The sequence below is a fragment of the Mercenaria mercenaria genome, chromosome 5 (genome assembly GCF_021730395.1).
Source record: "Mercenaria mercenaria strain notata chromosome 5, MADL_Memer_1, whole genome shotgun sequence".
NCBI lineage: Eukaryota > Metazoa > Mollusca > Bivalvia > Venerida > Veneridae > Mercenaria > Mercenaria mercenaria.
The window spans coordinates 39,877,312-39,900,646 of NC_069365.1; the positions used below are offsets into that span (position 1 = coordinate 39,877,312).

The following is a 23,335-nucleotide window of genomic DNA, read 5'->3' on the forward strand; positions in this document are numbered from 1 at the left end:
GATTGCTTAATAGCTGCAGATCCTCTTTATGGAATCATTTGACCATAAGTTCAATAACATATTAATCATTATAGAAATCTAAAATATTTTATAAGTAAAACTAATGTTGTTTTTTTTTTGTTCCTTTTTTAAACAGAATAAAATAGACACAATTATGTCACAAGGCCAACAATTACTTCACAAGTATAAAGTTCACTGTGTTTATCTTCAATACCATCTTTCTCAATCAGAAGATTTTTCTTTTATTAAAAATCCTCTTACTGTGAAATATGTCGGGCAAAATTTCATTGACAAAATAATGACTTAAATAGGAGAAATTATCAAAAACCTTGAAAACCTAGAAAATATGAAACCCATATCAAAATAATACAAAAAGTTGGTTAAAGATTTTCAAATTTTTATAAGAATGAATGCCAACAATCTATGAGAAGTACATGTAACCAAAGCCGTTGAAAATAATGAAATTTAATACCTCTCTAGTTATTACTGCCACAAAGCATCCACTGTTTCTTTCAGATGGCTGAAATTTTATGAACTTTCCGCAGATACCAATGCCTTTCTCAATATCATGGCCAGTGAATGGTAAAACAGGGGGAACAACTCTGTAAGGAAACTTGCGTTGCTGGATCATATTTGTCTGCTCCACAGCTTTACTGACAACATTCTCGTTCTCCGACTCGTTCACTGATCTTGTCATGTATACAACAGCTTGGACCTTACTTACTGTTGGTGAGAAAATAGAATCATAAAGATTATTCAACTACTATATTCTTGGGTATTATGACTAACCTGATTTTATTTTGCTGGGTTTAGAGTTATACAGATAAGGACTTTGGATAAGAATTCAATGTTCCTTTATTAATTTAATTTAAAGAAACATTTTAGTCTGCATTATTTACGTACAAGTATTCCAAATCTTGAAAACTGCTACATTTTTTATGATGAAAATTTGAGACAAGTACACTACTTTCCACAGCATGTATTTTCTTAAACTGAATATCAAAGACTGACTATAAAAACCATTGTTTCTTTGAACAAATACTTACATTTCATGGCCTGTCTGAGCAGTTTGCCGTGATTTGCTATCATCTCTCCTAATTTAGTATCGTCAGTTTCCCCTAGTGAAAGGTACTTCAATATCTTCATATCTGTAATATAATGTTCAACATGCAATAGTTGTTGCCTTTAAAACATTTCAGCTTTCAAACACTCGCTGGCTTTTACTTTTCCCTGTATTTTTTGTATGTTTTTGTCATTTGTTTGGGAAAGAAAAGCTTGGAGAAATACTAGAGATGTGCCTGAAGACACAGGTATCCTCGTAACCCTGTCAGTGTTTGGCCATTGAAAGATATAAGTACTCATAACTTATCGGTGTCTGGCCATTGTAAAAAATAACTACTTTTACAGATTTTTATGTGCAACACAAATTTTGTCTGATAAAAAATGGTCAAACTGTCTGACAGATGAAGCAATTAGGTCAAATCAAAGAGCCCCCTCCATTCCCTACCAGAAATGGATGGGAATGTCCAAAATGTAGCAGGAGATTTTAGTTCTTTTACTGTATGTTTGCTACGCTATCCACACGACCCAGTTTTTGTAATAATACTGCTCTCCAATCAATATTTCAAGTGACGTTTTGAGAAAAATAACTTTTTTTGAATCAGACTATAACAACAAATACAGCTGATGTCACAACAACGTATTCAAATTCAAAACATGTCACAATGACGTAAAATAAGGCTCAAAAGTACATCTGTCTTCAGGCAAGCACAGGCAAAAAAGTACAAAAATCTACACATGAAAGAAGAATTTGAATATTTATTTATCACGAAGAACACTAAGCGTTTTTCAAGTGCAGCTGGCTGAATAAACTGCATATACTCATGTATCAAAAGAAACAGGACCGTGGACTAATTTGAAGCTTAAAGTTCTTTATATGAAATACCCTTATTCAAAATGAATCCAGTCATAAGCTGCTTTAAGCTATGGGAAATTACATTAAATCATATTTACACCTAACTGATTTACATAGATATAATAAAATCTTTTCAAATCTTGAAGATACATTTCTGACAACTAAATAAGTGTAATTGCTGGCTGTTATGTTTATAAGAAAATTACTGAATACAACTGAAAACTAAAGCTTTATTAAAGTGACATGCTTTTTTATCCAGGATTCAGTACTAAATTTCTTTTCCAAAATATAAACCCCTAAAAAATCATTATGCTGAATAGGTTTAAATCAATACTTATAAAATGCACCTAAATATGCTTTGACTTTTTTTTCAGTACAATTACAGGTGTTTTAACTTGTATCTTTATTACTGCACACTCCTAAAAAAATGGAAAAAAAAACCTTTTTAGCAAAAGGCATTCTTACAATTTTTTATGTAATTTTACTTTCTATTGAAAAATCTCTGAAATTTCTCAAATACAGTTAAAATACAACCAAGGTTAAAGTGCAAGTTGTAAAATAAAGGTTTTGGTGACAAGACTCCATATATCAGGAGCAGTAATAAATTACCTTTAAGGTTCTTTTCCATATTAAACAAAGACTTGAACATGTTTATTTAGCTTTTTTGATATTTGCCAAACAGGAAAGAAAGTGTTGTTGAAACATTACAATTGACAGTTAAACATTTATGTAAAATGATACTGTAGTTTTGAAAATAAAAGTTCAGGAAGTTTTGAAAATAATAGTTTAGGAAGTAAACTTCTCAGCATAGTTAATAATAAAGTTCTGTTTCCTTCTTTTAGAATGACGAAGAAGGGAGTTATGGGTAGTCTGAGGAATTCTTTAATAGCACTTTTTCTAAATAAATTTTGCATGTGCTTTATATCTAAATATTCTTATATATAAAAATGAAATAAATGCCCCAAAATTTATAATAGAAAGAACATCAATTTCTGAGGCCACTTTTTCACTTAAAGCCATACATAGGTGCGCTGATTTTCTAAGACTAATCATATCCACTGAAAAAGTTACTTGATTCTAGACAAAATGCTGAAAGATTAGTAACCCTACCTTCTCCTTCGTTGACAACAAAGTCTATTGGATTAGCAATTCCCGACTTGCTGCAGTCCGCTGTGACTAGTACCACTTTCACGTTCTTGTATTTGTTGTCTTCTGTATCAATATCGAGGAATGACTCTGTCTGAACCTTTATATCTAAACATAGTGTTAAGAATCATGCTAGGCTAGGGACTTTCGTTTATAAGTTTTGAGTCTCTGAACAGGGGAATTTGTTAACTGTAAAATTTGGTTAACTATTTCTTATAAGCATATATGTATGATAATAAACACTGACATTCATTGTTCTCACAAGATGGGTTTAAACTAACATCTTGACAGCTTTTGGAACTTTCTTCTAGAACTCACACCTTGGTAAAAGATTTAAGTAACTGCGATCAAAATCTGCCACAGCACTGGATTTGAACCAGCCACCTACAAATACTGCATCTAAATCTTGCTGTTGTTACAAACAAAAAGCTGGAAGATCAGTTAAATATGTGAAGCAATGATGTTGTAACTTCACCAATCTCCATCCCTATTTTGTCCATAACAACGAACTAAAAACAAATGCCCTTCCCTTGGGAACAAGACCAGAGTCTGGGAAAATATTTTGTTTTCACAGTTTCATTACAAAGCACCAAATAAAACATCTTAATTGTCTGCTATATCAAATTAATCAGCTTGTAGCATATTGATTGGTGCCTTACATCATATATCAATCAGAAACGATATTTGTCCTGTGTCAACGTTTAATCATCAAATATCGCCTTATCAAATAGAGAACTAATAAAACATAAAGTAAATTGAAATCGTACCAAGACCTTTTCCAATAACATCCTGATAGTGGTGATTTTCTGCACGTTTTTTATTTTCGAAAAGCATGAACTGTAAATATCAGTTTGATCGGAGAAACAGCTAATGTTGCAGTGCACGAAAAGCAAAGAAAAGATCTGTTCTGTGAGAACATTATGTAATATTATCTCGACAGAACAGCAGTTGAAATAAAATTAAAGGAAAGGGTCATGTCTGAACTGTCTGACTGAAGACAAATAATTCCAGTTGGTCCAGGTTTAAGTGCACTAAATGTGTTTCTCCTAATGAACTTTCTTGAAAATTTGAAGGTAGACATTTCTTATATTTTGAACCTGATAAAATAAACTTTAAAGGGAACAATTAGTGTGTGTGTATTTAAATTTATTTATAGTGTTGCCACAAATAACCCATATGGACAGAAGAAGAATGTGTTTGAGCTCTAATTCCAGAAACGTCTGCCTGATGTAACGCAACCTTACATGGAATTCATATCTGAAAGAATGTTTTGTAATACGAGTTGAAAAGCAGTCAGGCTCAAACTCATGTTGCCTGGCACAGGTTTTTTAATAAGATATCTTATAATGGACTACACTTGGATAAAAATTTCAGATAGAAATTTAAACATTGTATTTGAACACTGTTTTTTAATTAAATCGAGCACTGTTAAAAGTTTTCATAATTACTCAGCTATATTGGTAAACAATTTTTTATGTTTTTTGGGAATTTGAAATTTGCATTTTTCCTTATTTATTAGACGAATATATCAAACTGTGTTTCCTGTTCTATTTATAGTTTTATCTCAAGGTTACTAGTTGTTATTGTTGTCCTCAAATATTTATCGAAATTCTCCTATTTTTCATTCATGAAATGCCTATGATCAAATACCCTAATCAGTAATCACTTTCTAATTGATGTTTTACAATGAAACATTTGTTGACTCACAAGAATAAATGATTGTTTTCATTCTTAGCATGGGGCAAAATTTAACTCCATGAATTTCATGGAGTGATAAAATCAAAAGTTTCTAGCTTATCAAATTTCAGTCCTAAAACAAATCAATAATTCCCTTTTTGTTTTTACTTTTGTTTCCGGAAACAAGGTGGTAAATTACAGTTATAAAATAACTGAATATTTTACTAGATTATAACCGATAGATTTTTCTAATAAACATGCTATACACGACAAGAGAGAAAGGAAATTTGAAATGGTTTCCTTTATTAACGAAGTTATGCAGTTAGAACTCAGCATGTATTTGAATTAATTTATTAATTTTTAATTTTCAGTATTAAAGTTAAAACTATTTCATATAGATTGTAAAGGAAGCAGATATTTTGTCAGTCTCCAGGCAACTACCAAATATAAGGTCCAATACAAAAGTAGGATAATGAAGAAACTGTGACAGCCCCTTCAAACTCGATATAATAACATATCATAAAAGGATACTTTTAGCACCAAATTTTTCCATTGTATGTTGGACAGCTGACCCATCAATTGCACCAAACGCCAGTATATTTCCTGTTGAATTGTTCATGAGACTAGCTATATGAGCAGTGGTGACCCCTGACCCCACATTTACATGTATGACATCATCATCATCACCTATCAAAAACTTCACAGACTGTGGTGCTATACAGCTTGACTTGTCCTGAAAACAAATACAAGGTTAGTTAACTTAATGATATTTCATGTATGACTGCTTATGTGTGTATGTGTATTCGGGTTTAAGGTCTTTTTCAACAATTTTTCAGTCATATAAACGACAGTGTCTACTTGTAGCAGTGAGCACAATGCCCAACTTTATAGTGCTGCCTCACTGGAATATCACGCTGTAGACATGTGGCATAATACCCTTCCCAGTCACATTATACTGACATTGGGCTGACCAGTCCTAGCACTATCCTCTTAATGCTGAGCGCCAAGCAAGGAAGCTACTAGCATTATTTTTTACGTCTTTGGTATGATGCGGCCGGGGATCGAACCCATGACCTCCCGCACTCGAAGCGAACACTCTACCACGAGGCTACCGAGGCAGTTTTCTGACTGTTTAAGGCAGATGACTGCTTACGTCAGTTACCGGTAGGTTTAGAATAAAAAGTCAATTTGATAAGTTAGCTGACAGCCTGCTAATGGCAAATGGATGTATAATGTAGGTGGCTGCTAAAGCAGGTTTATCTGAACATGTGATGCACCACAAATGTTTAGATTAAGAGAAAAAAATAGTGGAGCTAAGGGACCTTTTTTCAAAGGTTGTTACTGGCACAAGTTCAGCTGTGTTTTGACTTTTGAATAAAATTAACATTTAACTAAAAGGTTTGTTGTGATTGTAATCAGACTTAAAACCAGCAACATCCAACTTAGAAGTCCAACCATTTAGCCTTCCATAGCAGCTAAACTTGCAGCAAATGACTGACTCGAAAGAAATAAACATTATCATATATAACTTGACCGCAACAGACTTATTAACTCTATTAGAGCATTTGTATCAAGCTTGACTTTTTATCCTGTATGTCAACTTTTTTAACACAAAATGCAGCAAGTTGTTTTGTCAAAGACAGTCATGTACCCCTCCTGAGAAATTTTATTACCTCTAGACTCCCATTGAAAATCTTGCCCTAGTGAAGAAATTATGTAAATCATACAGAATCAGTTTTGTTTATTTAATTTGGGTACCCTGATTAATGCATAATTTTCAAGACAAAGTTACTATTTTAATTACCTGGATGTCTTGGTATCTATCCCATGAAGGTGAGAAGTCGATACCGATTCACAAGGAAGTAGATACTTCTGATAAATTATTCAATGAATGGAAACAAACATTACAAAGGAAAAAACATCAAAGCTTGTTGATTAAATTTTCTTGGATCTAGTTACCTGCTTCCCTTGCAGGTGAAAAGTTGCAAGAAACTGCATTTAACAGAAATATGCTTGTAGTTAATTTCCAAACTGAACTTATTAAATGCAGAAAAATGTAACATTATTTTACTATATGCATGCAACCTTTTTAACAACAGTGTGTAACACTTCTGCTACAATAGTTCTCTCTGAAATCATATTGCAGAAGTATGCACAAATGTTTGTTCATGTTCTACAGTTTATTCTCTACTCTGTCTGAAACCTGTCTGCATAACAATATGTCCAGAATGTAACAGTTCGTGTTTTAGACTCTGCCTACTCACTTTACTGCCGTCTTGAAACAGATGTGCAATTCAATATATGTGAAGTGTGCAACAGTCTATTTTGTACTCTCTGCCCATTCTCTTTGTAAAACCTACCTGCATAACAATTTGTCCAGAATGTAACAGATCATGCTCTAGAATATACTCTCTACTCTCTGCTGGGAGCACAATCATGTCTGTACAATGATGGTCTATGTAGAAAGCTTTCCCTTCCAAATGATCCTCACAATTTATCAGAGTGTAATGATCATCTTTGAATTGCCCTATTACTGTCTCCACTCTGAAAAAAACACATGAAAATCCTTATTATATCAACTGTATAACTAACTCCCTTTGGTGAACTCCAGAGAAGCAGCATAGCTTATCACAGCATCCATAACATGCTTGCAGAGTTGTGAACAAGTCAGGACTTTTGGCAGAACCAGCAAAATGTTTCCATTTTAAGTCATACAAGTGTTGATTTTTACATTTTTAGCTCACCTGTCACAAAGTGACAAGGTGAGCTTTTGTGATCACGCAGCGTCCGTCGTCCGTCCGTGCGTTAGTCCGTCCGTGCGTGCGTAAACTTTTGCTTGTGACCACTCTAGAGGTCACATTTTTCATGGGATCTTTATGAAAATTGGTCAGAATGTTCAGCTTGATGATATCTAGGTCAAGTTCGAAACTGGGTCACGTGCAGTCAAAAACTAGGTCAGTAGGTCTAAAAATAGAAAAACCTTGTGACCTCTCTAGAGGCCATATATTTCACAAGATCTTCATGAAAATTGATCAGAATGTTCATCTTGATGATATCTAGGTCAAGTTCGAAACTGGGTCACGTGCCTTCAAAAACTAGGTCAGTAGGTCAAATAATAGAAAAACCTTGTGACCTCTCTAAAGGCCATATTTTTCATGGGATCTGTATGAAAGTTAGTCTGAATGTTCATCTTGATGATATCTAAGTCAAGTTCGAAACTGGGTCACGTGCGGTCAAAAACTAGGTCAGTAGGTCTAAAAATAGAAAAACCTTATGACCTCTGTAGAGGCCATACTTATGAATAGATCTTCATAAAAATTGGTCAGAATGTTCACCTTGATTATATCTAGATCAAGTTCGAAAGTGGGTCACGTGTTTTCAAAAAGTAGGTCAGTAGGTCAAATAATGAAAAAACCTTGTGACCTCTCTAGAGGCCATATTTTTCATGGGATCTGTATGAAAGTTGGTCTGAATGTTCATCTTGATGATATCTAGGTCAGGTTTGAAACTGGGTCAACTGCAGTCAAAAACTAGGTCAGTAGGTCTAAAAATAGAAAAATCTTGTGACCTCTCTAGAGACCATACTTTTCAATGGATCTTCATGAAAATTGGTCAGAATGTTCCCTTGATGACATCTAGGTCAAGTTCGAAACTGGGTCACATGCCATCAAAAACTAGGTCAGTAGGTCAAATAATAAAAAAACCTTGTGACCTCTCTAGAGGCCATATTTTTCATGGGATCTGTATGGAAGTTGGTCTGTATATTCATCTTGATGATATCTAGGTCAAGTTCGAAACTGGGTCAACTGTGGTCAAAAACTAGGTCAGTAGGTCTAAATATAGAAAAACCTTTTGACCACTCTAGAGGCCATATTTTTCAATGGATCTTCATGAAAATTTGTCTGAATGTTCACCTTGATGATATCTAGATAAAATTTGAAACTGGGTCACATGTTGCCAAAATTAGGTCAGTAGGTATAAAAATAGAAAAACCTTGTGACCTCTCTAGAGGCCATACTCTTCATGAGATCTTTATGAAAATTGGTGAGAATGTTCACCTTGATAATATCTAGGTCAAGATCAGAACTGGGTCATGTGCCTTCAAAAACTAGGTCATTAGGTCAGATAATAGAAAAACCTTGTGACCTCTCTAGAAGCCATATTTTTCAATGGATCTTCATGAAAATTGGGTCATGTGGAGACAGGTGAGCGATTCAGGACCATCATGGTCCTCTTGTTTATAATTAGAATAAAACACCTCAATCTTATTTAATATAGTATTTTGGTTGGTTGCAATCTTTAAACAGGCCAAGATTTTTATGTATTTCTTAATTTCGCTACTTTCCAGTTGTGAACATAACTTAGCTCTGAGCTCAAGGGCTTCATCTAAAGTCAATTCTAGTTTGAATATACAAAAGCTCATTTTTCAACAAAGTGCGTTTCATATTTAAAAGGATATAGATAATTACATAAAACATTAAATCATTTCATTTTTTCAAACATTGAAGTTATATTCCTTTATTATAACAAAGAAGATACATGTAATTATAAGTTGGGACTATCCTTGTAATAAATTATGAAAAAAAGAAAAAGGAAAATTTATGTTTACGAAAAACAATAAACTGTTTTTGTATACAAAGCATTTAAATACCCATTTATCTTGCTACAAACTGCTATTAAAATGCCAGAAACCTGTATCGGTAAACTAGGATCTTAAATCACGAGGGCACCATGCTGCGACTGTTTACTAACATTTTGTTCCCTAAACAAACTTTCCACAGCTTTTAAAGTTATTATTACTGTTAAAACACTGTCAGCAGTTCATGTTTTAGCCGCCAAGGCAGGTGGGGACATTCCAAAGTCCCCAGCAACAAGTCCCACTTTATCAGCGTCAAGATTTCTCGCTAAATCATCTGCTTCATTAAATGCTCAACACTTATTCCGATCACCGAGGAGATTTTGTTGACATTAAAATATGCATGATAATTAAATGCAAAAAAATTATTTGTAGCATGGCATTTACATAACTTCAATGAAATCTGGCTTTTAATAAAATGAAATGATTGGAAAAAACTTAATTCCGAATGACTCTTATAAAAGCCATCTGCATTACTGTCTATACAAGCATGCCTTAAATTAACAAATGTATAAAGATAGATTTATGTATGCAATAAAAACTAACCATTTCTCACATCAAAGGCGTCCTTTGTGACTTTTGAGTAATTATTAAGAACTTGGACCTTGTTTTAATCCTGATTACCGTTTGTGTCTAAAAAAAGATTAATGCTTCAAAAATTCTTAATTTTTGCAGCAGTTTCATTACTTATCTTTACTTTATACTGTAACACCTGAATATTTTTCTTATACAATTTTTTTGCTTATCCGGTAATAATTAAGTTAATCCGCTAACTCTTTATTCTTAAATATATATACAGTGCTATCAAAAGTATGGATAGTCCAGTATGTGTTTCATATGTTGGTCATAATCCATGAATATTCTATCATGCCAACCAATAGACAGAGTACACTTCCAGCTTTTGCGAAAATATCTAATTTTACAGTTCATAGAGCAGTTTTCTATTATGCGGACAATGATACATTATAAGTCATAGATGGAACTTACGATGTTTTGAGCTGATTCACCCAAACGTATACTGGCAGCTTTGAGCGAATTTCCTCTTTACTTCTAACTTTATCTGGTAATAAAAACTCTATTGAGGGCGCCATCATCTTAATCCGGTGTCGAGCGAGCGATGCATTTAGTTTTGTTTTGTATTCAATGATTGCCTCTTCCACAGATTGCACAATGGTGTTAAGTTCCTCATCCTTGAATGGTGTACGTTGTTGGAATTTACGACTCTGGTAGTCCCAAAGAACAACAAATACAAGCGCCTGATCTTCCTGACACTGAAATAAACAAATATGCAAAAATATTTAAATATTTCATACCTTTAGAAATATTTGAGGGTACCACCAGCTCTGTTTTAAACTGAGTAAGTGTCAGTTAATTTTTGTCAGAAAAGAACAGACATTTAATTAAGTTTAGGGGAACATAATTATAATATCTATCACTCTTAAAATATCTTTAAGCTGTTATAAAGATCTTAAAAGGCTTCAACTTGCTACAGATGAAAGAAAAAAGGGCAATAAAGACTTCATCGGCGATTTCTACCATTTTATTTTTCACAAAACACAGAATGTTCGAGAAAATAATGCATCTCTACAAATACATCAAAATATGACCACGTCTTAAACGAGGGTCAGTGCAAAAAGACCCCTGATTGCATGTCCGATGTGGGGATGCGTCTTATAAGCGAGTGCGCCTTATATGCCAGAAAGTGGGGTAATAAAAAAAATGGGATAAAAGGTATTCGGAGATTAAACTGAAACAACTGCAATGCAATAATGACAGTGACACTTTGCTTTATTTTCGAGAATTTTTTGTGCTGGCGTCATTTATGTAAAGTTGAATGACTTTCTTAACTTTTTAAGCATAATTCAATGTAGTGGTACTTCATTTCAAGAAAATGTTTGGTGCAAAGATATTGACATACCTTATCGTAACTATTGCGTTGCTTGAAACAACTTTCCAAATATATATCTTAATTGTTCAACAAACATTTCTATTTGTTTACAAACTTTACGTTCAGTGTTTGTACAAACATAATTATTTTATGCATATTTTAAGTGTGGACCAGACAAATATGAAAATTCAATTTTTTATGTATGAACTCATACACCCACCCGCGCCAGGTATTTTTGTACGAAACAAAACAATTTTCGAACTACAAAAGGAATCGATTGCACTAAAATAAGCTTGACGTAAAGCAGTTCAGTGAATTGCAGAATTAAACAAACTTCTAAATGTTCTGAATTGCCATTACTCTAACACAATTAACTTACCGTACCTAAATGGAAGATCAGAAAGGGATAAGGATAAAGCAAACAGTAGGCATCCATTTAAAACTATTCAAATTCTAATGAAAAACAGGATCGAAGAGTCAATCTTATCTGTGTATCTGGCTTCTATCATAGAAAATGACATATCAACCAATTTCAATATTTGAAAGACGTTTATAATTTATCTTTATAAATTGCTCCGTCGATTGATATTTCTATCTATATTTCTAAAAGTTCCGAATCCATTAAAAACATTTGTTTTCATGGATTGTATAAAGCCTCAATATGAAGTACAAGCTAGATCCATGTTATTCTGAAAATATGAAAGACAAGAAAAATTCCTTTGATATAATGTTTACAGACATTATGATAGGTTCGTAAATATTTTTCATAAACAAGGATATTTTCATGAATCACAACATTGTTGAATAATGGGCAGGGGGATTCTTTCATTAGACTCTTGTGAAGTCAAAATCTTGTTTAAACTTTCAAATCTTATAAACAAATTAAGACAGGATTAAAATTTGGTGTGTGTAAACCCAGAAAGGTCTTAAAACCATAGAAGGGTCACTAAATACAAACCATTTTGTAACAGAATAAATTGTTCTCTATAATCCATACTTTTGTCAAGAAATAACAATGGAAGTCTATGAAGCAGGCATATTTGAGGTCTGTTTATCTTTGATCTGAACCCGAGTGCATCTAGGTTGTACGAAAGGAACTTTGTGATTTGGTGTGGCCGTATTGATTGACCGCAACAGACTTTAATACTATCCATTTAAGTGCAAGTGAATGCAATGTCCTGCGAGTACAGAATGGATACATTACAGATCTGCTTAATCCATAGCTTTATTAATTGGATTGAACTTTTTAATCACTTCTTATCTCAATATGAAGTACAAGCTAGATCCATGTTATTCTGAAAATATGAAAGACAAGAAAAATTCCTTTGATATAATGTTTACAGACATTATGATAGGTTCGTAAATATTTTTCATAAACAAGGGTATTTTCATGAATCACAACATTGTTGAATAATGGGCAGGGGGATTCTTTCATTAGACTCTTGATAAACAGACCTCAAATATGCCTGCTTCATAGACTTCCATTGTTATTTCTTGACAAAAGTATGGATTATAGAGAACAATTTTTTTTGTGAACTACCAAAAGAAACTATAATCTTGAGACTGCATATAACACAAAATATTAATGAAATTTCTTAGTACATACTTGATAAGTATGATGATTTTAATAAAAACTGAAACTGAAACTGCTTTATTTGATTAAACGCCTAATTTTACACATAGTATATTCACCGGCGTTGTACATTGAATTATACCAGATTTATATAGCGCCAAAGGCGCTTTACATAGTTCAAATGCAGCCACACAGGGCGCATAATTCATCCTCTACTAGTACAGACACAGAGCGATCTGACCAGAGGGGCAGAGTGAGACATAGCCCCCACGACAGAGAGATCAGAAATCAGATACAGGCTTATCCGGCTAACTTAGCCTAGCTCGTTTCGAATAGACAGCCTGGTTCTTTAACGTGCCCAGTGTATAGCACTGATACACGCAAGGATTGCCTGAGTTCCTGACCAGTACACCTCTAGTTGGGTGGGAAACACTGAAAAGCGTTTCTGAAAATTCCAGAGTAGCTGCCGGGGATCGAACCCCGACCTCAGGATTGGAAGGCCAGTGTGCAAACCACTGAGCTATCCGTCCACCCAATGATTTTGATAGCTACTGAATTCATGTTGATATGATTATCTGATGCCATCCTTGTGACTTTGAAATCATCAGAGGAAAGTCCAAGTGCAATAAACTCAGCACATTATGCTTGGACCAATCCTAAAAAATGGTCACACACACACATGTGACCCACACACACCCACAATCTAATGCATGAAGTTTCATTGGCATCCACTACATTTGCATCAACTAATATTAAAACAAGTATAATACACATCTACACTCATGGTGATCAAACATAAATGAAGTATTACTGGAATCTTTTCAAATTTGTGGAAATATATTTCACCATAGCCTCTGACATACCAGTGTATACATTTTTTCCAAGTCCAAGGAAATTCTTAACCTCGCAAGTGCTTGAGCAAACTTAGAAAATAAATGTTTGGCATATTCACACTTTATGATGACCATGTGTAGAAGTTTCATCAGAATCACCTTACTTAACAGGTGGAAGAGTTGACAACTTGGCGCCACAAATTTTTAAAACAGACTGACAACCTAACTGCGTAACCGTAACATGACATCTATATTCACCCCACCTTCTAACTTTGCTTGCAGGGTTATTTGTTGGTTTGTTTGTTTTGGGTTTAACGCCATTTTTCAACAGTATTTCAGTTATGTAACAGCGGGCAGTTAACCTTACCAGTATTCTGTACCCTCCGTAAGTAACTGTCAACTTCCCCACATGAATCAGAGGTGGAGGACAAATGATTTCAGACACAATGTCTTTTATCAAATCTTCAAGGAGAACATACAGCCCCCCAAGGACTGAACTCACGACCCCACGATCTGTAGTTCGGTACTGTCCCTACTGAGCTAAGCGGGCAGGTTTTGCAGGGGTATAAAATGTATTTAATAAAACCCGTATGTTACTTATTTCGACCTTGATAGTCGCAATAAATTTTATTATCCTTTTCCACTATATACCAATAATTACAAATAAATGCCAAATTTTCTAATTTAAGAAATAAACATATCAGTGATCTGAATTTGGAATATTTTCCAAATATTCAATATAATTCAAAACATTAAAATTATTATACAGCTCGCTTTTCATTGCAACTCCTTTAATATAAATTTTGACCCCAGTTTGAATGACAGAAAGACACGTCCTTGAATCTGAATAAATAAGAGTAATAAAAATTAAAGTTAGAGAAGACATAAATACATGTTTTTCTTTAATTTTGACTTACAATAATATCATGTTTCATTTACTACTTAAATTAATATTTCTAGGTTGAAAAAGCAACTCTGGTCATGATAAACACAACAAACCTACTATAATTCATAGTTTTATTCCTATAATAACTTTATAAAGATCAGGTAAAACGTCAAAGGAATCGAAATTGACTCTTCTTTTCGAAGTTTCAACATTTCTTGCTTTTGTTCTATAGGTACATTGTATATGTTAAAATCTGACTAAAACCATATTATATGTATTAAAAATCATCACATACAGCTCTTTGCACTCAGTAAAAATGCCTGAAATTGCTAAAATTGTTGCTCAAAACACTTTTGAATGACATCCTGCAACTGGCGCACAGCAAACCACTTTCAATTTTGGATACTATCCTAATTGTTTGAGGTAATAAAACCTTTCAATAATCTGCTGAAAAAGTATTAAGTATTAAATCGCATCTGGCCCTATTAGGCCTTATCTCGGACAGGTATTTATGGGCAGATTTCACTGAAGTGGCTTGAAATATAAATCATATTACAATTGGTACACAAATAGCACTATCTGTGGCACCAGATAAACCTTTCTAAAATTGTTTGTGTAAATATTTTCCCATTCAATTAGTTCAATAATTGCTATGAAACTATGAGATTTGCAATGCTGCTACACTATGATGCGGAGTAAAATCTTCTTTATAGGTGACAGATTGCACAGGTCTATGGAAGGTCTGGGTGCAGCAAACCTATAATGATTTAAAGGTAGTTCAAATCTAATTTTAAACAAGAGCACCGCCTTGCGGGTGCTGACGCTCATCTGATTTTTTTTGTATAATAGAAATATTGTCCTACCCATGATTTTCTAAGTCTAAAAAGGGCCATCACTCTTGCAAAAAGCAGGATAGAGTTATGTTTCTTGATGTACAGTGTCCACTTATGATGGTGAAAAACTGTTGCAAGTTTTAAAGCAATAGCTTTGATAGTTTATGAGAAAAGTTGACTTAAACATAAAATTCAACCATTTTTGTAAGTCCAAAAGGGGCAATAATTATTGCAAAAAGCAGGATGGAGTTATGTTGCTTGCTGTACAGGGTCAGCTTATGATGATGAACAAGAGTTGCAAGTTTTAAAGCAATAGCTTTGATAGTTTAAGAGAAAAAGTTGACCTAAACATAAAACTTAACCAAGAAATCTGATATTTTCTAAGTCCAAAAGGGGCCATAAATCTTGCAAAAAGCAGGATGGAGTTATGTTTCTTGCTGTACAGGGTCAGCTTATGATGGTGAACAAGTGTTGCAAGTTTTAAAGCAATAGCTTTGATAGTTTAGGATAAAAGCTGACCTAAACATAAAACTTAACCAAGAAAACTGATTTTCTAAGTCCAAAAGGGGCAATAATTCTTGCAAAAAGCAAGATGGAGTTATGTTTCTTGATGTACAGGGTCTGCTTATGATGGTGAACAAGTATTCCAAGTTTCAAAGCAAAAGCTTTGATAGTTTAGGAGAAAAGTTGACCTAAACATAAAACTTAACCAAGAAATCTGATATTTTCTAAGTACAAAAGGGGCCATAAATCTTGCAAAAAGCAAGATGGAGTTATGTTTCTTGCTATACAGGGTCAGCTTATGATGGTGAACAAGTATTCCAAGTTTCAAAGCAATAGCTTTGATAGTTTAGGAGAAAAGCTGACCTAAACATAAAACTTAACCAGGCAACGCCGACGCAGACGCCGACGCCGACGCCGACAACCGCTCAAGTGATGACAATAACTCATCATTTTTTTTCAAAAAATCAGATGAGCTAAAAATCAAATTGTATATAAAAGGTCTTTGGTATCAACATAAAAGTACTTATAAGACTGGAAAAAATTATATTTTATCAAAATGACATTCTTTATGGGGTTTTGCAAATACTTAATAGAAGTTTTGTTTCTTACGTTATATTTCTAAGTTTCATATACATTTTTTTTATATTTTTATATTTCATATTTATTATTTTTTATAGTGTGTGTGTGTTCGGGTTTAACGTCTTTTTCAACAATTTTTCATACAGTAGGTGTCTACTTGTAGCAGTGAGCACAAAGCCCAACTTTGTAGTGCTGCCTGACAGGAATATCACACCAAAGACATAACATGATACCTCCCCAGTCACATTATTCCGATACCGGGCTGACCAGTCCTAGCACTATCCTCTTAATGCCGAGCGCCAAGCGAGAAAGCTACTAGTATGTTTTTTTACGTCTTTGGTATGACGTGGCCAGGGATCAAACCCATGACCTCACACACTCAAAGCGGGCGCTCTACCACAAGGCTATTGAGGCGGTATTTTATGTCTAAATGAAGATATTAATAAATTTTCACCCAACTATGAACAAGACAGATATGAATTGCGAGGTAAAATATGAAAAATGTTTAAATATATGACTTTCTATTTAAGTAGCTTACCTCAGGAAAATGCGTGAAAAATGAACACTCCTGTAATAAATCTTCAAACACTCTTTGATCTGAAATGAACAATAAGAAATTAATTAAAATCATGTATCTAAAAAAAGACTTTATAATCACACTTTCTAGTTGCTAATGTGTGTAGTTCTGTATAAAATACAAAATTCTATTACTAAAAAGCAAAATCTAGAGTCAATTGGTAAAATTTAAAAGGAAAGACCAGAAAAGGGTTTTGTATCTTTTTTGATACAAGGCTTCTTCACATAAATGCACACATTCCTTTTATGTTCTCTCTCTCCAACATGTTTGCAAACTTGACAAATAACTGATGATACCATAATGGTTTTTTTGTAATAATACGGTATACTACAATTAAGCATGTTGAAAAGTTAAAACAATTGTAGTTAACCCTTACCCTACTAAATTTCTATAATGAACTTGTCCATCTTTCAGTTTGGACAGAACCTTTAACTGTTAAAAGGGGTGTTCACTGAAAATTTACTAACTGAATAGTGAACAGTGCAGACCATGAGGAGAATCACTTGCCGCCAGCAGGCTAAAGGTTAAAAATTTAATTGGAAATATGTTTAGTTTCTTGGCTATATATAAAACTTTTCTTCGCTACACAAATAACCTAAAACTGCCTGGTGTGAACTGTGATTTCTTTTTTTAAACTGGCATTATCTCGAAACTTCAACAAACCTAGAATTAGTAACTGCTTTGTCATTGGCCGCATTCTAAGTGTTTACAGCAATGACATTGTGTAATTCATGAAGAGAAAACAAACCTACATGGTTACACTGACATAATAAACACGGCTATCTGGGAACGCTCCCTTTGGCACATTATCAGACAACTGTAGGCGGAAATGAATGAAATTTTCTGTTCTCAATACTTGCTTTGATACCGATATTGACAGAGCTTCAACTTACCAGTCAAAATATCAATGTAACTATTGCAGAAATATTTGAGCGTTATCGAAAACAAACATATACCATGATGACCCTTTTGTCTACAGAACTGACCAACTGAGGAGAAATTCCATTACAAACATACTCGACGATCGATCTACTACCAATGTACCTTTTCCATTCGGAAAGACTTTTCCGTTCAATATTAATGTTTACAAATCAAAATGTCAAACACTGAATTTTTCAAACATTGAAAAGATGCTCAAATCAATGTACTTTATTGGTGAATAGGTACCGGTAGTTATACAATAATGAAATTGAATATTGACAAGCATTTCATTTTTTGGAGACATTATGCTATGGTACCAGAGAGGTACATAAATTGATTGCCTTTCGCTGTATTCAATAATCGATCCTTTTTAGAAAGATAAATCTTTCATCAGTCTTCTTACAAACCTTAGAAGCCAAATATAAAGTGAAATAAAAGATGTCATATAACACAAAGAAAATGGTTAAATATCACGAATTTAATCTAAATGCATTATCAATTTCACTCAATGCCCTTTTCACTACATATGCTTTGAAAAACAGTTCTTGATTTCTAATTTCAGATTGAAAACTTTGTTATCTATTATGAATAATGTAAGTACAATGGTATATTGTTTGTTCTTGCAAAAAGGATAAATATGATACCTTCATGTATAAGTAAACCATGAATAATTGATCACATGTATAAATTGAATTTCTAGACATTTTATGTTACTGTACAAAAAGACTTGGCATAATCATAAGATTTACTGGTTGGTAGAGGAAAGTTACCAGTATAATATTGATACTATGAAATTATTGCTTTTAATAGCGTTAATTTTCATGGAATTCGTGGTTTAGTTAATTCACAAAATTAAATCTAAACAAATAAGTAAATCCCTATTGATTATAATTATCTTCAGAATTTAAAATCCACGATTTCATTTCCCCATGAAATAGCTGTTTTGACCAACACCACTCAATTTTGTGCCCACAAAATTAAATGATTTTAGACTATTTTAATTTATCATTTTTTCCCATAGGATGATGGGGTGATACTGATCCCAAATTCTAGAGTATGTTTTGGAAAATGCAAAGGGAAATCTTTTGGAGTATAGTTCATCAATCTTAAACAGACTCTTTGATATATGCATACATTAAATATCCTTAAAAAGAATGAGTATACATTTTTCGAGTTTTCTTCAGTTCCTGTGTTAACTTACTGCCTAACTGTGTGTGTGTGTTCGGGTTTAACGTCTTTCTCAACAATTTTTCAGTCATACGAACGATGGTGTCTACTTGTAGCAGTGAGCACAATGCCCAACTTTATAGTGCTGCCTCACTGGAATATCACGCCGTTGACACATGACATGATACCCCACCCAGTCACATTATACTGATTCCGGGCTGACCAGTCCTAGTAGGTACTATCCTCTAAATGCTGAGCGCCAAGCGAAGAAGCTACTAGTACCTTTTTTTACGTCTTTGGTATGACGCGGCCAGGGATCGAACCCATGACCTCCCGCACTCGAAGCGGATGCTCTACCACTAGGCTACCGAGGCAGGCCTAACTGAATCAGTTGAAACTTGTGTTACTTTACTGGCAGTCTATGTCACTTAGGTCTCATCGGATATTAATAAAAATTCATATTCTTTTCATAAAGATAGCATTCAATCAAATCTCTATAATTAAACCAACAACGCCCTATTTATTTCATACAAAAATCCTATTCCACCCGACTTGGTAATAACTAGTAAATGCGGAAACTGTATAGAACCTGTACATGCCAATTAAATATTTATGAAAAAACGTTAATCAATCTGGTTGCTGTTTGACCTCACCATAATAAACCGCCTGTTACCTTGTTTGGGATAATTGTTACATAGATTATTGCAAGAAACTGTTAATTCCTTATTAAGATTTCAATATATATAATAATTTAAGTTAATGCTGTAAAGACAGACAAAGTTGATACAAAGAATGAGAACTAAACTTTAAGACTAAAATATTTCATAAATACATCTGAATTTCTACTAGTGCCACCTCTGAAGAGCAAAAAACCCTGACATTTTCTTTCCAATTGGTAAATTAGTCTCTTCTGAGCAACACTATCGAAAAGCTGCATTGTATAATGAAATAAATCTTAGAAAAGTACTTAGGGCGGATTTACATAATAAACTTACTAACATAGCAATTATATTATCACATCAATAGACAACTTATTTAAGAACAGTTTTGGAATGATGTCATAAATATATCATAATATCAAATAAAAAGGAAATAAATCATGGATCTGTACGTAGATTGGTACCAGAACATAATTTTGATGAATGGTGGCAGAAGTTCATAATGGTCATGATTTTGATCATATAAGCTCTTTAATCTTTTAATAAAATAATTACGTTACCTAAGCCGATTTCAGTTTTAAGCCAACAGGGTCATTCAAGTTTGACAATAAAACAATGGCGGAGATTATTAATTTGGCAATATGATATGTTCTTAAGTCAATGATATCAATTAAGTAAAACCTACGGTGTTAACTTGTATTGAAAACAATAATCCCTTTCTGTATTAATTTCTACCAAAGTATCAAGTTTTTTCAAACCAAAGTATGGTTATTATTTGCACCAATAAGCTTAAAACTGTAATATTGAAAAGTGCGTGCATTTTACATGTTAAATGCTCCGTAAGTAATCTGTCCTTAATGGGCTAAAGAATCCATCAAACAATCAAAGAAATGAGGGAAAATACTTTTCCCAAATGAAATGAATAAACGAAGGAAACTGACTTTAAAAGAAGAAAAAGCTATACATTTAAAATCATTCTTGTTGTACAATGAAATTTCTCTATAGAAACCTGGTAACCTCATCAAAGTCCGAATAAAATTAACTATTCATTTATTGATGTAAAAAATATACTGTGCATACATTTTGATGTGTACAAACAACCCTGTTTTACTGTTAGTAGTCCTGGACCATAAAGATCAATATTTCAATATTCTCACTTTATAACTTTTTTATGTAATTTATCTTAACATTCTCTTATACCAAGTATATCTAATTTATCTTTATGCTCTTATGATTAAATGATTTGGGTTAAATGCTGCTTTTTCATCATTATTTTGGTTACATAACAGCAGCTAGTCAACCTTACTCCCATTCCTAAACCTAATAATCTCAGTCAGGAGTATGAGAACTAATTTCAGAATATTGTCTTTCGTCAAACTGTCGAGTTTTGACAAAAAGAACAACAACATTTAAGTTAAAACAAGTCATTGTCCATCTCATTTTGTTAGTGTTTGTTGTGTATAAAAACAAAATTACATGATTTTTTTTCTTAAAAAGTAAGTCAAGGGTAAAGTTAAGCTAAAAACGTCACTTTACATTGTATAAATATTTTGGGAAGTATCAGTATTGTAGTTGATAACAAAATCTTAGGAACATGTATAAGCTGTTTAAGTATGTGTTATAAAATTGACACAAGGTTTATAGGTCATTTAATGTTGTAAATAGTTGAACCTAATTTGTTGATATAACTTATTTGTCTGACCAATTTCTGATCATCTTAAACGCTTTACAAAAAGATAGATATTTTCCTTTTCTACAGCTAAGTCTAGGTTGCAATGTAAAAAGACGACAGACAGCAAGTTTGAGAATTGCTACAGATTCTTTTCTATATACATTTATGCGTTTATACTACAGATTTAGTAATTTTCCTGTCATTTCTTTTTCATAATTTTGACCAACAAAAGACTTTTTGTGTTGTAAAGAATTTGTTCTTTCTTGTTTATACTTTGGATGACAATGCTCCTTAGTATTCGTAAGTTTTTGATTTGTGTGCGGCTTTGACTGTGAATGTAACTTACCTAGTGGAAATAAAACTTTCACAAATTTTGGCCAATCTACAGTATTCCGTATACCTTTCTGCGAAGAACATAGTTCTAAGATGTATAAATTTCCTTTCTCTAAACAAAAAAGCTCTTAATGTACTTAATAAATATCAAGGTAATTAAGTATTTTTGATGTCTCGTAATTTGCAAATGGAAAGAAACAGCTCAGAAAAAAGAAATAGCATTTATGAAAATTTTCTTAAAAAATTTCAACCAGTTATTCAGGCAAAGGAGTTAAAAAAAAGCATTTCATAAAGTTCTGTCTTAATATTGTTCTTAAACGTTACAGCACTTTTATAGTTTCTTTGACCTTATACGTGTATTTTATAACGATACTTGAAATTTGCCTATTTTGTTAATATTTATCACAGTATCAGTAATTTCGAGAGCATGTCAAATATTGTAAATGGTAAATCTTCATGGGTATAGGGCAAATATAAAATGAAAATTTAATAACTTCAACAGGCGGCTATTGAAAAATTCTATGTAAGTATGAGGTTAATTCAAATGAACATTTCATAATTTCAATATATACCAGTTTATTTAAAAAGATTATTTGAAGAGCTGCCTTATGCTCTATGTGAACGGATGTGTCAATTCATTTTTCAAGGGTGAAGGAGACCTTTCAAAAGTTTCTGAAGACTTTAAAGATTCTTTTCAGTTTTCAAGTATTAATATCTAATGTGCAAAGATTCAAATTTCTAATGAAACCTTATAGGAACAATCTATGGTGAGAAAATCCAAATTTATGTTGCGTTTTCTTGTCGAGATGAGTACAAGTGCCTTGATAGTAATGGACTTGTAATAGTAAAATGTGCTAATTTGTCCAAGTTGTACAACTATAAACAGATCATATAAACTGAAAGGAAACAGAAACTTATTTGAATTTTTTCAAAGTATGCATGGTCCAGCCATCTTTAACATGAAAACATATGTTTCTTTTTCATTTTAATATAAAATCATAACATGAATATGTATTTAGTACAGAAAGTCCTATCTTTATACAGAGGAGGAAAGTTCTGTCATAATCTTCAAATGTTTAAATAGAAATCATCAACATTAAAAAAAAAATTCCTAAATTAAGGTAGTTCTGCACGTTTGGATCGAAATCTTTTCTACAATGTAGAATTTGATTAAACTCTGATTTTTCAAAACTTCAGAATATACGTGAAAAATTCAGCAAATAAAAAAGAAAGGGTCGTGTGCTTGATTTTTTGCTAGACTGATTTGTAAAATTTGGACCTCTCGCAATATTTCATAATGGGAGTGTATGGGAAAGTCATAACTTTCATAACATTTTCGCGAATAGAATTTTTTCTACAATGTAGATTTTGGTGAAACTTCTCACAGTTGTAAATAAACACATGTCCTATAATTTGGTGAAATAAAATGTATAAGTCCGTTTGCTTATTTTTGAGATATTTGGCCATGATTAAAGTGAACCGGACATTTCACGCTAATGTTAAGACATTGTTTTGTTTTTTTAACGTGTAATATGT

The 23,335-nt window shown here is 32.9% G+C and overlaps 1 protein-coding gene across 3 annotated transcripts in view; it reads right to left on the reverse strand.

Annotated features, from left to right (window-relative positions):
* LOC123556953 (putative methyltransferase NSUN7) overlaps positions 1-23,335 on the reverse strand; it is a 32,693-nt gene that overhangs the window by 7,713 nt on the left and 1,645 nt on the right. For all 3 annotated transcript variants that reach the window (XM_045348072.2, XM_045348074.2, XM_045348073.2), the window contains exons 3-9: positions 17,009-17,067; positions 10,362-10,645; positions 7,099-7,282; positions 5,270-5,471; positions 3,026-3,169; positions 1,047-1,148; positions 473-723 (exon numbers count right to left, since the gene is read on the reverse strand). In XM_045348072.2, coding sequence (XP_045204007.2) covers positions 473-723; positions 1,047-1,148; positions 3,026-3,169; positions 5,270-5,471; positions 7,099-7,282; positions 10,362-10,645; positions 17,009-17,067 — 1,226 coding nt within the window. The remainder of the gene's footprint in view (positions 1-472; positions 724-1,046; positions 1,149-3,025; positions 3,170-5,269; positions 5,472-7,098; positions 7,283-10,361; positions 10,646-17,008; positions 17,068-23,335) is intronic.